This window comes from Aquarana catesbeiana, linkage group LG07 (genome assembly GCF_042186555.1).
Source record: "Aquarana catesbeiana isolate 2022-GZ linkage group LG07, ASM4218655v1, whole genome shotgun sequence".
Lineage (NCBI taxonomy): Eukaryota > Metazoa > Chordata > Amphibia > Anura > Ranidae > Aquarana > Aquarana catesbeiana.
The window spans coordinates 286,824,262-286,841,077 of NC_133330.1; the positions used below are offsets into that span (position 1 = coordinate 286,824,262).

General features: G+C 41.9%; 1 protein-coding gene across 2 annotated transcripts in view; it reads left to right on the forward strand.

Annotated features, from left to right (window-relative positions):
• The window catches only part of RABGAP1L (RAB GTPase activating protein 1 like), a 595,387-nt gene that overhangs the window by 134,830 nt on the left and 443,741 nt on the right, over positions 1–16,816 (forward strand). For both annotated transcript variants that reach the window (XM_073593438.1, XM_073593437.1), the window contains exons 8-10: positions 7,053–7,119; positions 12,494–12,596; positions 14,326–14,492. In XM_073593438.1, coding sequence (XP_073449539.1) covers positions 7,053–7,119; positions 12,494–12,596; positions 14,326–14,492 — 337 coding nt within the window. The remainder of the gene's footprint in view (positions 1–7,052; positions 7,120–12,493; positions 12,597–14,325; positions 14,493–16,816) is intronic.

Consider the following 16,816-nt stretch of genomic DNA (forward strand, 5'->3'; position numbering starts at 1 on the left):
AACTGCTGGAGAAGAGGACCCGCTTGTTACATCACCAGCCAGTAGACCTGCAGGAAAGTTATGTATATAATAATAATTTAAAAAATGTCAGCAGTAGGCTTGAGGGAAGGAGAGGAAGACTGGTAGGGGGTACTGGAGCTGGGCTTTATGAGTTAGGAATTTAAAAACAAAAATGCTTTACCGAATATGATCCAAATACATTGACATTCTGTCATAGTTATTCTAATTACCGCCATAAGACTCCTGTTCATGTCGTGTATTGAGTTTTTATTTTGCTATTGTGAACCGTGGCCGGTGAATGCAGCTCATATCTTTGTCTTTCCCGCACACAGCAGCTCCACTTGAGTAACACTGCTGTTTTATTCTCTGTCCTTTGGCTTCTGTTCCCAAACCATCTGATCTGGCCGAAGGAACGCCACTTCTATCATTTCATCAGCTCGCCTGTTCTTGATCCTCTCCTCACCCCAATTATGTTCTGTTCATTTCCTGTTACACACTGTGCAACACAAAGATTGTCACGCTTTCAAAAAGTTGTTATCGTTTTTCCATTTCTGGGCCTGTGGTGTGGCCATTCTGCACATTTCTTCATTATTTTGTCAGACCTCTTAAGTCAGGGGTGTCCAAACTTTTTTAAAAGAGGGCCAGATTTGATGAAGTGAACATGCGTGAGGGCCGACCATTTTGCCTGACATTCTTTGAACCATTAAAATTCGGTCTAAGTGTGTTCGTTCGAGCACAAATGAACTGCCCAACAAGAATTCTCTTGCCTTTGTGGCTGTGTGTGAGTAAAGAGATGAGCTTGGGCGTGTTGGATATACCATATTTATTGGCGTATAAAATGCACCTTCACTTTAAGAGGGAAGTATCAGGAAAAAAACCTAAATTTTACATAAAGAACTGTGAAGCAAAATAAGGGTCAGTGCCCATCTGCAGCCTCCCAATTGCCATCAGTGTAGCACCCCCATTGCCATCAGTGCAGCACCCCAATTTCCATCAGTGCAGCACCCGCCATTGCCAGGAATGCAGCACCCACCTTTGCCAGGAATGCAGCACCCACCTTTGCCAGGAATGCAGCACCCACCTTTGCCAGGAATGCAGCACCCACCACTGCTAGGAATGCAGCACCCCCATTGCCATGAATGCAGAATCACCATTGCCATCAGTGCAGCTTGATTGATGCCCATCCATCTGCAGCCTTGGAGGGGACAGGGAGGGGGCGGGACGAGCGCCAAAAGATTACATACAGGAAAAACTCCTGTCTCTTTTGTGGCCCCGACGCTGGGAGATCGTTGGGGCCACGAAAGATATATATGTCCAAATAACCAGGCGGGCCATTCAAAACTGGAACGCAAGCCATGATTGGCCCGCGGGCCGAACTTTGGACATGCCTGTCTTAAACGCTCACTTAAAAGTAGGAGCCTGGTTGCTGGTGGTATTTTTTGCTCTTTAGCCCTGAACCATTGAACCCTTGTTTCTTGCGTATTAATATTAATGCTAAACAGAAACTCGGTCAGTGAAGGCTGGTAATACCGCAATCCACCCCCCTTTTCCATAATCTGTTTGTGCACTAGAACATAAAATAATATATCATCACGGTACAGTGTTGTGGAAAATAACTTCAGAGGGTAGTTGAAGCGTCCAAAACTGGACTTTCAGTTATAGATGGATGCTGGTCACTCACTGGCTTTGCAAATTAACCAAGAGAACCTGTAAATAGAGTTCTTGCTTGTGCCATTTCCTGCTATGTAACTTGGTTGCTTACTACATCAGAATGGAAGCTGCAATGCTGCTGGTTTCTAATTTTTTTTGGAGATGGCTCCAGAATTTCCCAATTCTGACACATACAGTGCTGTGAAAAAGCATTTGCCCCCTTCCCGATTTCTTTTTTTTTTTTCCCATATTTTTCACACTTAAGTGATTCAGATCATCACTCATTTTAATATTACACAAAGATAACCAGAGTAAATCCAAGATGCAGTTTTTAAATTATAGTTTAATTTATTAAGGGAAAAAAGCTGTTCAAACCTGCCTGCCCCTATGTGAAAAAGTAATTGCCCCTCTCATGCTGAATCATGAATGAACTGATTAGCCACAATTTTTTGGAAAGCTGAGTTAAATTTCACTTGCCACACCTAGACCTGATTACTGCCAGACCCGTTGAATCAAGAAATCACATAAATAGAAGCTGTCTGACAAAGTGAAGCACACTAACAGATCACAAAAAGCCACACATCCATACCACAATCTAAAAAAATTTAAGAACAGATTAGAAACAAAGTAATGTACATGTATCAGTCTAGGAAGGGTTTCAAAGCCATTTGTAAGGCTTTGGAACTCCAGTGAACCACGGGAGAGCCATTATTCACAAATGGAGATAACTTGGAACCAGTGGTGAACCTTCCCAGGAGTGGCCGACCTACAAAAATTACTCCAAGAGAATGACGACAACTCATCCAAGAGGTCATAAAAGAACCCAGAACAACATCTAAAGAAATGCAGACCTCACTTGCCTCAGGTAAGATCAGAGTTCATGATTCAACAATAGGAAAGAGACTAGGCAAAAATGGCAACCATGGGAGAGTTCCAAGGCCAAAGCCACTGCTGACCAAAAAGAACACAAGGGCCAAAAAACATCTTAACTATCCCCAAGAGTTTTAGGCAAATATTCTGTGGACTGATGAGACAAAAATGTAACTTTTTGGACGGTGTGCATCCCCTTACATTTGGCATAAAACTATTACAGCATTTCATAACAAGAACATCATACCAACAGTCAGACATGGTGGTTGTAGCGTGATGGTCTGGGGCTGCTTTGCAGCTTCAGGACCTGGATGACTTACCATAATTGATGGTACCATGAATTCTGAGCTCTACCAGAAAATCCTATAGGAGAATGTCCGGCTATCAGTTTGTGACCTCAATTTTAAGTGCACTTGAGTTATGCAGCAGGACAATGATACGAAACACAACAGCAAGTCCACCTCCAAATGTTTCAAAGAAAGCAAAATTTAGGTTTTGGAGTGGCCTAGTCAAAGCCTGGACTTAAATCCAATTGAGATGCAGTATCATGACCTTGCACAGGCCTTTCATGCTGGAAAACCCTCCAATGTGGCTGAATTAAAACAATTCTGCAAAGAGTGGGCCAAAATTGCTCCACAGCAATGTGAAAGACTCATTGCCAGGTATCGCAAATACTTGATTGCAGTTGTTTCTGCCATGGGTGGCACAACCAGTTATTAGGTTTAGGGGGCAATTACTTTTTCACATAAAGCCAGGCAGGTTTGGACAGCTTTTTTGCCTTAATAAATGAAACCATCATTCAAAAACTGCATTTTGTATTTACTTGGGTTATCTTTGTGTAATAATAAAATTAGTTTGATGATCTGAGTCATTTAAGTGTAATATGCAAAAAATTAAAAAATCAGAAGGGGGGGAAATACTTTTTCATAGCATTGTAAACTGCAAACTGCATCAGCATGTAAGGTGTCATCATAACTCCTACTGCAGGTTAGCAGATCCTAGTATTCAGCTGCAGATATCCAGCACCACCTGCCCAAAACTCAAGTGTCACCTTTAGGGCTCATTAACACTTGCTTCAACATTACCACACATTGAAGTGCCCACCACTTCAACATGCTTTTTCCTTCTCTCTCTCTGGTCCCCGATACCCCTACCGCTATATTGCTCCAACACACTTTACCACATGTGACATTGCTAGTTTCTTTTGTCTGGTCCCCAAGCCCTTCTGCTGCTCAGTCCTCTCTCTCTCCGGTCCTGGCTCACCTTCCGCTATAGCAATCCCATGTTGCACACCATGTGTACCGTCTGCTAGTTGCTCCACACCGGCCCAGACCCCGCTCATCTTACTGCTGCTTTTTGCTGCATACCAGATGTGATGTTTGCACTAGACCAGTGTTTCTCAATTCTAGTCCTTAGGGCACACCAACAGGCCATGTTTTCAGGATTTCCCTCAGATGAAACGGCTGTGGTAATTACTAAGATAGTGACACTGATCAAATCACCTGTGCAAAATAATGGAGAGCCTGAAAACATGACCTGTTGGTGCGCTATGAGGACTGGAATGAGAAATACTGTACTAGGCACTCCCAGGATATATACACATGAACCGGAAGTGACTGCTGATGATGGCTTTCTGGTTCGCTTATTGGATATCTCCTACCTGCAATACTTCCAAAACAAAGCGACGCTAAAGCTGAATATAAGCCTCTCAAATGCTGCAGGTGCTGACTTCTATGGAGGCTTTGGAGATGCTTTGAAGCACCAAGAAAGCGACACATGTATAATTTCCGAAGGAAAGCAAAGCAAATGCAATGTGTAAACAGAACTTTAAGCTAACCATTATATTTAATGACAGGTACATTGATTGGCATTCAGAGCACTTTAAAAAAAATGTGTCCATTGCCACATTTTGAAGCAAGTGTAAACAAGCCTTTAAAGCGTTAGTAAACCACAATTATTGAAAGGAAAAAAAAAATTCCCTGCAAGGCATTGTCATAATGTGCTAGTATGCATCGCATACTAGCACAGTATGAAAGACTTACTTCAGAACAAAGCCCTTTAGCGCGGCGCTGTCACTGTAAAGAGGGCTGACCTCTTCCTCCGATCTTCCGTCCATGTTTATGTCCTCCGGCTACATGAGTGGCCATGGCACGATGATGTCAGTCCCGGGCACATGTGCTGGAGCTGCCATAAACGACACGGGCTCCAGAGGTCCAGCACTGTATGCCAAACCTTCAGAGCGCATGCGCAGGTAATGTCACCAGCTGCGTGCACTCTGAATATCTCCTACACTGTGTACGTTTAGGAGATATTCACAGTACCTACAGGTAAGCCTTATTATTATAGGCTTGCCTGTAGATACAAATGGTAGTACAGAGTTCACTACCACTTTAAGGAGCCTATATTTTTTTCATTTAAGAGAAACCTCTCTTAGGTACTATGGAGACTGCTGTTGAAGACATTTCATTCTGCAAATGCTAGTTGCCTGCGTCTGTCATACGTCAATATCTTGTTTTGCTTCTGGATCTAATCCAGTACAGGTTCATAAATTCTTCAGGCCATTAACTCAAAGTATGGAAGCCATTAGATCAGTATGACACCCAGACAAATAGTATTTCTGAAAGGTGGTCAGCAATGGCAGAAACTATAATTCTGTAAGGTTTTTTTTCTGTTTCAATGATTTTTATTCAAGTTTTCATAAAACCATAACAAAGATCTCGACATTACACTGAGCATTGCACAGCGGCCACAGTACATCATACATATAAAATATACAAGAAGTCTACCTCTTGTGTTTTCAAAACCAATAAACCTATACTGATATAGACTGTATCTTGTTTGTTCTAGTGCTTGTGGTGTATAGAACATATCCTACTGTGGTTCTTCCACCGTAATCCTCATATCATAGCCTATGGCCATGTGCATGCTCTATAACATGGGCCTTGGAATACAGCCCACCTCCCGGGAAATAACAGCTTCCATATATTGGTGGGGTCTGGCTTCCCAGGTATCGCCCCCCCCCCCGAACACATTAGGTTAGTGTCTTGCAGAGAAAAGAAAGGGAGTAGATCTCGAAAGAAAAGAAAGGGGGAGGGTTCAGAGTTAGTAGGGGGTCAGGAAGAGGGAGGGGGGCTGAGGCTCTACGGTCTGGACCAGTCCTTCAAGAAGGGTCCTGGTTTGTGATTGTCCGGGGGTCATTTGTCAGGTATCTGATTCATGGATCCCATAGTTTATTAAACAGTTTCATTTTATCCTGCACTATTGTAGACCCTGATCCAAAATTTCCTAACCTTGGGGCATGTCCACCATGTATGATATGCTGTTCCCACCTGGCCGCACCTTAGAAAGCACTCCGGGGCAGCTCTGGGCACAAAAGTGGCCAGTCTGGCCGGTACCATATACCATCTTAATAAAACCTTATAGTTAGCCTCTATAATGGAAGTACTGGTGAGCGATCGAGAAGCTGACATTATAATCGAGTGCCAGTCTTCAGGATCCAATTTTTCTTGAAGATCTCATTCCCATAGCATCATGTAGTTCAGTTTTGTCGAGATATATGTCAATATTGTGTATATATAGCAGATATGACCTCTGAGTTTGTCATATTGTCTACACATACGTTCCATGGGAGTCATTGTTGCTAAATCACCTTTACGAGCTAGGGTTTGTATATAATGGTGTATTTGGGTGAGCCTATAATGTTCAGTATTTGGCATTTGGTATTTTTCTACCAGGGTTCTCTCGGTCAGCATACCCTTGTGATCAGAGGTCTGCTATCCGTATTAGACCCTTGTTGGTCCACCATTCGAATGCAGGGGGGGTGAGGCGCGGAGTGCAGTCTCTTTTTCTCAATAGAGGAGCTAGCGGATTGTGGAGTGACTTGAATTTCGGAGTCCTTGAGAGCCTATCCCAGATTTCTAGCGAGAAGGAAAGGGTAGGACATAATATGATCAAGGTTTTTTTTTCTAATGCCACTGTGTTGCAACCACCCCCCATATGGCAAGTGTTGCTCTGCCACTGTGCTGCAACCACCCCCATACTGCAATGCTCAGTTAGCCTAGGGGTACAGGGATAAGGTGTAATACTTCACTTACTCCTTGTGCTGTGACCTGTCCATTAATACCATCCCGCTGCAAGCTCACCTTCTCCATATACAATGCAGGGTAGCCCTGCATTGTACATGATAAGACACTATGGGAATGTTGCATACTTGTGTCCTCCATTGTTCTCGGGTGTTTCTTCCACCAACCACCACTTTAATCCAGGACACAGTAGAGTTTGGTTGGAGGAACCACGGAAAGCAGTGATGGGCTCATGAGTTTGACGGTTCCAGACGTATCGTTTTCTAAGTCATCAGACAGTTTCTCTTAATGACAGCTGTGCTTGGTGGTGAGGGCAGTGGGAGAATTCACCATTTACTTTCTGCTATGCAGGAACACCTGTTATTCTGTTTGATTTGATATTAAGTCACTTCTATATATTTGCAGTATGTTGAGTAATAATCACACTATTTTATACGCCCCTTGTAACAGGTGCTTTGGGATGCTTCTCAGTCCTGGCAAAAATGTTAAGAACAGCGACATGCATCTTCTGGATATGGTAAATATTATTATATTGTGTCCTTTGACTGTGATATAAAGGGTAACTGTTTTTATGTAATTGTAGGGGCATTGAGCTAGCACTAACTTTACAATTCTGCACAAATAACTTCCTGACATGTCATAATAAGGAGAAACTTTGAGTGTGTATGGTGTCAGATGGTGTCAGAGCTTCTTCCTCCATGTTCGGTGACACTGTTCAGGCTCGCCAATGTGGCACTCAGCACTGTGGCGCTGCATCCTGGGAAAAGGTCAAATGCTCCCCATATCCTACTGAGTAAAAGGGTAGCATATGGAAGATTGAAAATGATTACTGTATCAACACAGAGTGGTACTGTGGATACTAATAGACACAAAGTGCCAGGTTCCATTGGGACTGGAAATAATTCGATAAAAAAAGCTTGGACTTTTTAGGCACAACAAAACAAAAGTTGCAAAAGTATAAATTTATTTCCAAATAGTGACAGAACATGTATAAACCACACTGATAAAATAGACCAATGAGGAAAGTATAAAGCTACATATAACCGAATTATAACTACATGGAGTCTACCAACAGAGAAATTTGTTGTATAGAAGGATGAATATCAACAGGAGAAGTAAGAGGGGTGGGGAGGATAACAAGAGATCTTATCAGTTTGCCCTGATACAGTGCTATAGATTTATTTCTAAATAATCACATTGCAGTATTAAAATCAAATAAAAAGTAATGAATTGGAACATAGATTTTTTGTTTTTGTTTTATTACTGTTTATGCATTTGTAAGCCTATAAAAATTGAAACCATTTTTTATTCAAAGCGCAATAAAACCCTCATTTGAAATTTGTGAATTATATTCCAGGTACATCTAAACAAAAGTTGTACAAAGCGTTAGGGCCGGCTTACACCAGAACACAGTGTGGAAAAGGTGCATTTTATGCGCATTTCCCACACTTCATTCAAAACGCATTGCCTTTGCAATCTGCTGAGCGTGCCAATACATTGTTAACGGTACCCAGAATGCAAACGCATTTGCGGGCACATCAGCATTATGCAATTTTAGTGCAGTGCATTTTTTAAAAGTAGTAAATGCGCTACTTTTTGTGCAATCCAGTGCAATTTCAGCCCATTCAAACAAATCGGCTGAAAATAACATTGCAGGGGAACTCACAGAAATTGCAGAAGAACACTCCAGAATTGCACAGGTGTTTACTGGCCCTTAGCTGGAGGCTGACAGTTGTCCCTACTGGTATTCAGAAAGTGGGAGCAGGCGTCGGGCACTAATTCAGAAGCATGGACACATGTGGGGTAAGACGCCGCTCAAATCTGACCCATTGCTTTCAGATGTGACTATAGTTGTGTATGGCCTCAACCAGCGCTGCTCCGGCCACATTCTGACATGTTTCGCCCCACCTACTGGGGGCTTGGTCACAGATTTTTGTGGCAGGGTGAAACATGTTAGGTGGCGTGGCCATGGCAGTGCTGGCTGAGACCCAATTCTGAAGCTCTGGGTCGGTTTTGAGCGGTATTTTACCCCACATGTGTCCACGCTTCTGAATTAGTGCCTGATGCCTGCTCCCACTTTCTGAATACCAGTAGGGACCAGTAGTGTTAGCCTCCAGCTTTGAGCGACGCTCCAAGTCCACTTGTGGCCCAGGCCTATAGCACTGCAATCATTCTCCCTGCTACTTGGAGAGCTCTGGGTCTGACAGAATAGGGAGCATGTCAGAGCTTCGCAATGTGATCATGGCTTCCCCACAGAGAACAAGGGTCCCACTCTGCAACATGCCCACAAGGGACAGGCTTTTCTCCTCAAAAGTGTAAGGAGTGTCATGCAAGGAGTTCAAAGTGTAAGACTTTGAACTCCTTGCATGCCCGTTTTGATGCATCTTGAATGTATTTAGCTGATCTAAACAGAGGGTTCAATAAGGCATTAAAAATATAAAAATAATTTAACTATGAAAATTAGTCATAGAGTTAATTGAGACTTGTGGGTGCTGTTAAAATTCACCTCTGAGCACAAAAAGGCTAAACTAAAAAAACAAAAAACAAAAAAAAATCTTTTTTTTTTACATTTCTACATTTCAAAACAAAAGTTTAGTTTATTGAAGTGTGTAATATTTTTCTGAACAATATATCTTTTGATCAAATTGTGAACATTTTTCTTTGGTTTATGTGCTCCATCACAGGATAAGAATGGTCAAACACATCATCCGTATTGTAACAGTTTTTCATTTTTGCAGCCACACATGTAATGCTGTGTGTGACCACTAGAGGGTGATGCAGTACATGCTAATATTGCTTTGACGGGTGAATTGATTTTGTGTGATGTTCAAGTTTTATGTCAGAAAGGGAACATTTATCATACACAGGTTATTATTACGTCCTTTTCTAAAACCTTTCTTTTTTAGCATCTGTTTGTTGTAGGAAATGCTTCCACTTTACTTAACTGCAGTAATGTTGAGTTTAAACTATAATTTCCATACATGGGCTATGTTCAGGACTTAAAAAAAATTAACATCCACAAAAAAGGTTTCATTTTTGTAGTCTGATAATTTGAAATATTTGCGGCTATTTCCTGTTTACCTATTTCCATCCAGTAGGTGGAGCTGTAGGCTTATTTGCATATGCTTACCAAGCTACTCTTAAATTGGTTGTAAAGCCAAGTACAACTAAAGGCAAAACTTTTACTCCCCTCCTGGATGTTGGAGATGTTGTGGGACTCCTGGGGACTTCACCCACATCTTCTGGACCTGTCCGGGAATGGTCGGATACTGGAGAGAGATATTAGACTTTATCACACAAATCACCTCTGTGCCACTAAACCATCAATGTCAATCTGCATACTAGGACTGATAGAACAACTAATTCCTATGGTGGCGGGATGCACACTGGTGGGATTGCTCCTGTTTTATGCCTGTAAAGCCATAGCCCTTAGCAAACCAACCCCCCCTCCTCTCTCCCTGTGCAAACAATTAATTAACAATAGCTCTGTATAAAGACACATATGACAACAGAGGCTGCCTATTTGTCTTGTTTACCATTATCAATAAAAGTAAATGATAATCCCAAATTTTGGGTTGTCCCCAGAAAAGTAATATAGGGGTATCCTTCCAATGGGCACACTAGTTTTGATGATCTGGGAGTCCCCAAGGAATTCCCTTAATTTGCAGGGATTTCCTCTCACATCCTGTTTGGCTATTGGACAGGAAGTGAAGGGAAATCTCCACAATGGGACCCAGATGGCAAAAAGAATAAAAATCTTACAGGTTCTAACACTCCCTTGATCTAGTCATAATGAAAAAAAAAAGTTGCTTATAGTTCTACTTTAAGGCCTTATACCTTGCTTTCTATGCATGAAAGTGATATTAAAGTCTTGTTTTTATTTTCCTTTGTTTAAAAATAACAAACATGGTATACTTACCTGCTTTGTGCAGTGGTTTTGCACAGAGCAGCCCAGATCCTCCTCTTCTCGGGTTCTGCTCCGGCGCTTCTGGCCCCTGCCAAGTGTCCCCACAGCAACTAGCTTGCTATGGGGGCACCTGAGTCAAGCCGCTGCTCTGTGTGCCCCACCCCCTTTCTCTCACTGGCTCAATAACTTTGATTGACCGCAGTGAAAGCCAATGGCGCTGTGTCTCAGTCAATCAGGAGGAAGAGTCCTGGACAGCCGAGGTTCATGTGCACATCGCTGGATCGAGATGGGGATCAGTTAAGTATTAGGGAGGCTGCTGCACACAGGAGGTTTTTTTATCTTAATGCATAGAATGCATAACATAAAAAACTTCTGACTTTACAACCACTTTAATGTAAAAAAACATTCTGTGCCTGGAATCCCCCTTCTATACTTACCTGAGCCCCATCACGATCCAGCACTGTGCATGACAGGAGCGGCTCTGTCCCTCCTCAGTGGGCAGATTGATAGCAGCAAGAGTCATTGGCGGTTTTAGTTAGTTCATTCCCAATGATCAACGATGCTGGATCGGGATCAGGCTCAGGTAAGTATAAGGGTATAAGGAGGTGGGGGGGGATTCTGCAGCTCAAAATTTTTTTTTTTTTTTTTTTATAACCTTAATGTATAGAATGTAAAAAGACCTTAAAGCTTAACTCTACTTTTGTTGAGAAAAAAAAACGTTCCCCTCTGGGTGATTTATGTACATTACAAGGATTCCTACCTTTTTTGTTCTGAAGAAATCCCTGTGTGTTTGTCTGTATCCATGTGGGAAAGTGAGTCTAAAGGGGACGGCTTCATAATTATCAATCAGCTGTGTACCTGCAGGGCTCTAATAAGGAAAGCTTCTCGGCCAGTGTCCTATCCAGACGTGATTTCCTATTTGGAGTATGTCACCAAAAATGACATTTTTGTTGCAGGGGATGCCTGAAATCTGACTTGTATCATAGTGCAAACTTCTGTGTACAGAACAACTCCCGGTTGCCATATTGCATTGCATTTTACAGAAAATTACAGAGCTGCAAATTTGAAAGGAAAGGTCCTTTTTAATAACACTCATTTACAATATGACTTGTGTCGCAATTGTGTACGCTATATTACTATTACTTTTTCTTTATTTTCTATTTTTTTTTCCCCACGAAAGTGGCGTTACCCTTTTAAGGCTTTAGAAATACTTTCAGCCCGGGTTCACACCTATGCGAATTAGATGTGCGTTTCCCCACATCTAATTCACATAGTAGGAGAATGTGACTGGCTCCCTATGGAGCCGGTTCACATATCTCCGGGGCGGCTGCGGAGCGCACTGCACAGAAACGCTGTGCGTCTTTGGCTCCGTTTCAGGGCTGAATTCGGCCCTGATTCGTCCCTGAAACTACGAACAAGGACGCACAGCGCTCCTGTGCGATCTGCAGCCCGGTATAGTGTGAACCCGAGCTAAAGCATCACCTATGAAAAATTGTAGGTGCTGTCGTTTTTGCCATTCATCGAACACATGTCATTTCGAGTGTTGACATTTGATATTTATTTACTCAATGCAACCTCATCTTTTTTATTTTATAAAAAAAAAAAATTTTATTATAGTGTGTTTGTGTACTAAAATTCATTTTATTTTCTGTTAAAAAAAAAAAAAACAACTTTAGTATATTTTACCCCAAAAATCTGTGTTGAATTACCGGTTGCTCAATATCATGCAGCATAAAAAATTTCAACTATCACCATTTTATTCTTCAGGGCCTGCACTTTCCAACGTTATTAAATTGTTTGGGAGTTGTAAAAATTTTTAAGCAAAAAATTACTGATTTTTGACGTGTGTGTGAAAAATTAAGAATTGCCCCAGACGCAAACCTGTTAAAAATGTATGTTTCTTGTGTTTCCTGTGAATGTGCAGCATTTTATACCTTTCTTGTTCTTGTTAACAATGCAATTTTCTGCTCTGCACCTTTTGTAGGAGTCCATGGGGAAGAGCAGCGATGGTAAAGCTTATGTGATCACGGGGATGTGGAACCCAAACGTTCCTGCATTTCAAGCACTTAACGAGGAAACTCCTAAAGGTACGATTTCTTGTGACAGAAGACAGAACACGCAGAGTGTACAGAGTTCTGTGGAATAGACTCAATCCAATTTTCATGGTTGATGCTTTTCTCTGGAGGTTCCCAGTGTTTTACATCAACTAATGTGTTAGTTGTTCTACAAGATACTGAACAGTATTTGCAAACAAGTGTTTATGAATGACATAAGAATAGGGTAACACCCCAAGAAATATTCTGTTAACATATATTGAATTATTATTATTATACAGGATTTATATAGCGCCAACAGTTTGTGCAGACAGTACAGTTACAATACAATTAAATACAGGAGGAATCAGAGGGCCCCGTTCGTTAGAGCAGAGTGACTTCATACTTGATTTCGTATTTCTGCACATTGATCTAGTGAAGGGGTCTCCAAACTATGGCTTGTGGGAGATTCAGTGACATGTTTTCATTGTACACAGATTGGGAATTAAGGTCAGACAACCCTGCCCATGGTCACCACTTGAAGCCCCCCAACCCGCACAGGGACCCTGATGTAAGGGGGGACGCTAATGGGAACCCCAATATGGGGGGAGGACTATGATGTATGAGGAAGCTGATATAAGCTGGGAATTTGTTGGGGACCATGATGTAAGCGGGAACTCTGGTGGGGATCCTGATGTAAGGGGAACCCTGATAGGGGACTATGATATAAGGGGGCTATGATGGGGAGATGCCTAAAGGGGATTTTTTTGGCATTGTATTTGTACAATATACAGTGTGGCCCTTGTATTGGAAAGTGTGGATCTAGTGCATGGCCTTTTCATAGAGAATGAGAGTTTCATTTATGGTTCAGACCACATGCAGTTCAGTGCGTCTGCATCAAAAACACATAGAAAGTAGGTTATATGATTTTCAATGGCATAGTTCACACCAGTGCTTGCAGTTCCAGTGCGTTCCAGTTCCAAAAAAAATATTTGTATTTTTCCTGCACTGGAACGCTGTAAAATGCACCAGAACGCGCCAAAAACGCACTAACACACATGTCCTTATTTAAGGTTAAAGAAAAAGAGGGGGGAAAAAATGCAGTGGACTGCATCAAAAGCGCACCAAAAACACGTCAAAAACGTGCATGCAGAAAAGCATCTGGAATGCATCCGGACTGCGTTTCTATGGTCTGAAACTGGCCCGAAGTGTAAAGTCAAAGTCTCTATTTCAGTAACCATTTTGGAACTCTGTTATAGCGTCTCAGATGATACATTTGTGCTTTATTGAGGTTTAATGTGGTAATTAAAGTGAATCTAAATGTAAGAACAACAATGTAACATCTTGAAACTTGAAGCTTACTAGTGGTTGTGATGTGGCTGAATTGTTTTTCTTTTTTCAGGCATTTTTTCATTAATTTATACATGGTGACCCTGCCAGCAACACATTTCCTGCACTAGGGTGACATTATTCATTCATTGTACTGTATTTTTGGAGAAGCAGCATTGTCACCCTAGGATGGGAAGTGTGCTAGGACTATAGACCACCTCTTCCCCACCCCCCAGTCTCCATTCTCTGTAGTTCACTGAACCACCCTGGATTTCTGGCAAAATCAATGTGTATTTTTTTTTTTTTACGTCTCAAACACATATAATAAAACTCTTTCAATGGTATATTTAAAAGACCAAAAGGGACCAATTAAATAAAATTCACTGTAATGGTTTACATACACCTTAAACTGCATGTTTCACAGGGGCTCACTCTCTATAACGTTTCCCATCAGATAAACGAGTGTACATGACAGTCGCTGTAGACATGGTGGTAACAGAGGTGGTAGAGCCTGTCCGGTTCCTGCTGGAGACCGTGGTCCGTGTGTACCCCACAAACGAGAGATTCTGGTATTTCAGCCGCAAAACCTTCACTGAGACCTTCTATTTAAAGCTGAAACAGGTACATGGAGCTTTAATAGGTCTTTCTCATTGTGTTGTATAGAGTCTGGCACATTTTCTTTCTATCTTTCACCTTTGATGTGATCTTGTCCTTCTTCTTTTTATGCAAACATTTCAAACAAGCACAGCTTGCAGCTTCAGATCAAGTGTTAACGTGGAGGGAATCTGCTTTCACATAGCAAATGATCTGAGGGTTTGTTTTTGTATAAAGGTTCCCATTATTATTGGCAACCTGCTATACAGCTCTTATGTTAACACTCACATAATAGGCAAGATCTTTCAAATGCTCAGTTTGTAGTTTTACATTGTGTGTAGAAAATATAATCAGGGTACTTGGGCTGTATCTGTATGGTGTCGCTATATATTAATAAAGACTAACAAGCTTTTGGCTTTGAAAAGGTTTAGAGGGAGTTTTCTGAGGAATTGATATTACTGATAGTCTGTGTTCCTGGTCCTTAATGGCTTTATAGGGGCCTTAAGGTAGAATTCTAGACAAAACCCAGCTAATCTTAACTGCTTCATTATCGCCGACTGTAGATATACTGCGGCAGGGCGGCCACTCTGCGCCAGATCACATGCCTAGCACGTGACCTGACACTTCTGGGTCTTGGGGCGTGTGTGCCGCCTGCCCGCTCCCACTGTGATCAGACAGTCGGAGCCCCTCCTAACGCCTATTTTGACTAACCCATGTATGAAAGATCTGTATATTTACCTCTCTTCAGACTGCTTCTGTCCAGTCATGTGATCCGGCTCCCTTGTGTCAGTCAATGGCGGTTCCAGGGTAGAGGAAGGAGCGCTGACAATGGATGGTCCCTAGAAGCCTATGGGTGATGTCATAGCTCCCAGGCATTCCAGCCATTGTTGATCGTTCTCTTCTCTGCCCTGCAGCCGCCACTGGCTGAAACAGGATCATGTGACCAGACCAGAGCAGCCTGAAAATAGGTAAGCATAGTTACATAGACGGTAATGTTGAATAAAGACTACAGTCTATCCAGTTCAACCTGTGTAGGTGTGTGTATGTATCTATATCGCCACCATTTCCCATATCCCTGTATATTGTGTTCACTAAATTGTCCAACCTTAAAGTGGATGTAAACCCGAATTTTTTTTTTCTTTTTTTATGCCATAATGTAGAGTATAAGATTTCCTATCGTTGTGCCCAGCCTTGCCACACAGAGTTAATCCAGCTCTGAGCAATCCTCTTTTATTGTTCAGTGAGATAAATCTTGACAAACAGAGAAAAACTTTGTCAAATCCTCCCCCTTGCTGTGAGTGACAGGTGATTTACATCTCGTGCACTAGCCTAAGACATGCATTATTTTTTAATTCACTCCCCCACTCCTTTCTTCAGCAGCTCGGCAAGGATTGGCTGTTCCACACCTCAGCGTGATTTGGCATGCTGAAGTCATGTGGTTACTTTCCTGTCTTTTCACTGGATGTTAGAGATCATAGCAGAAGTTCAGTGTAAGAATTATAAACAGAGAAAATGCATATTGACAAGGGGAGTGTAGAGGTGGGCGGAGTGTCTACTGACATCACGACTCCACCCACCGAGCTCCAGACAACAGACCCACCCACAGAATCTGCAGTTTTTCGGGTCTCCTAACAGACAGAGGGGAGACATTTGACAGGTAAAGATACATGCAGGAGGCATGTATATCCTTATAGATAACCCCTATGGCAGTAGTTTAGAAAGGATGACATTGGGTTTACATCCACTTTAAGTTTTTTTTAATTTATCGACACTCTCTGCTGAAACCACCAGTTGTGGTAGTTCCAAATCCTTACTGCTCTAACAGTAAAGAACTCTTTTACTGTGTAAGGTTAAACCACTTCTCGTCCAACTTCAATTAGTGTCCACGTGCCCTGTTAAGTTACCTGAATAATTTTCTTCCCATGCTAAAATCACCATATGTGTATGTTGCCGTCATATCCCCTTTTCAAGCGTGTCTTCCCCAAAGAAACAATGAATATAATGTAATGTTTGTAGTTGTTCCTCATAACTGAGGTCCTCCAGTCCCCTTATTAGCTTTGTTGCTCTCCTGGGATTCTCTCCAGTTTAAGGATATCCTTCCTGAGGATTGGTGACCAAAACTGGATGGCATACTCTGATGGGGCCAAACCAGCGTTTTGTAAAGAGGAGAAATATATAGTTTTATCTCTTGAGTAGATAACCTTTTTAATGCATGCCAATAGTCTGCTAGCCTTGCTTGCTGCAGCTTGACATTTGAAAAGGCATACAGATCTTTTCTTACACAGGTTAGTCAGAATGGTTGTTAGAATAGGGTAGAGGTACATTTTTAGAAGTAGTTAGGTTTTTGGAAT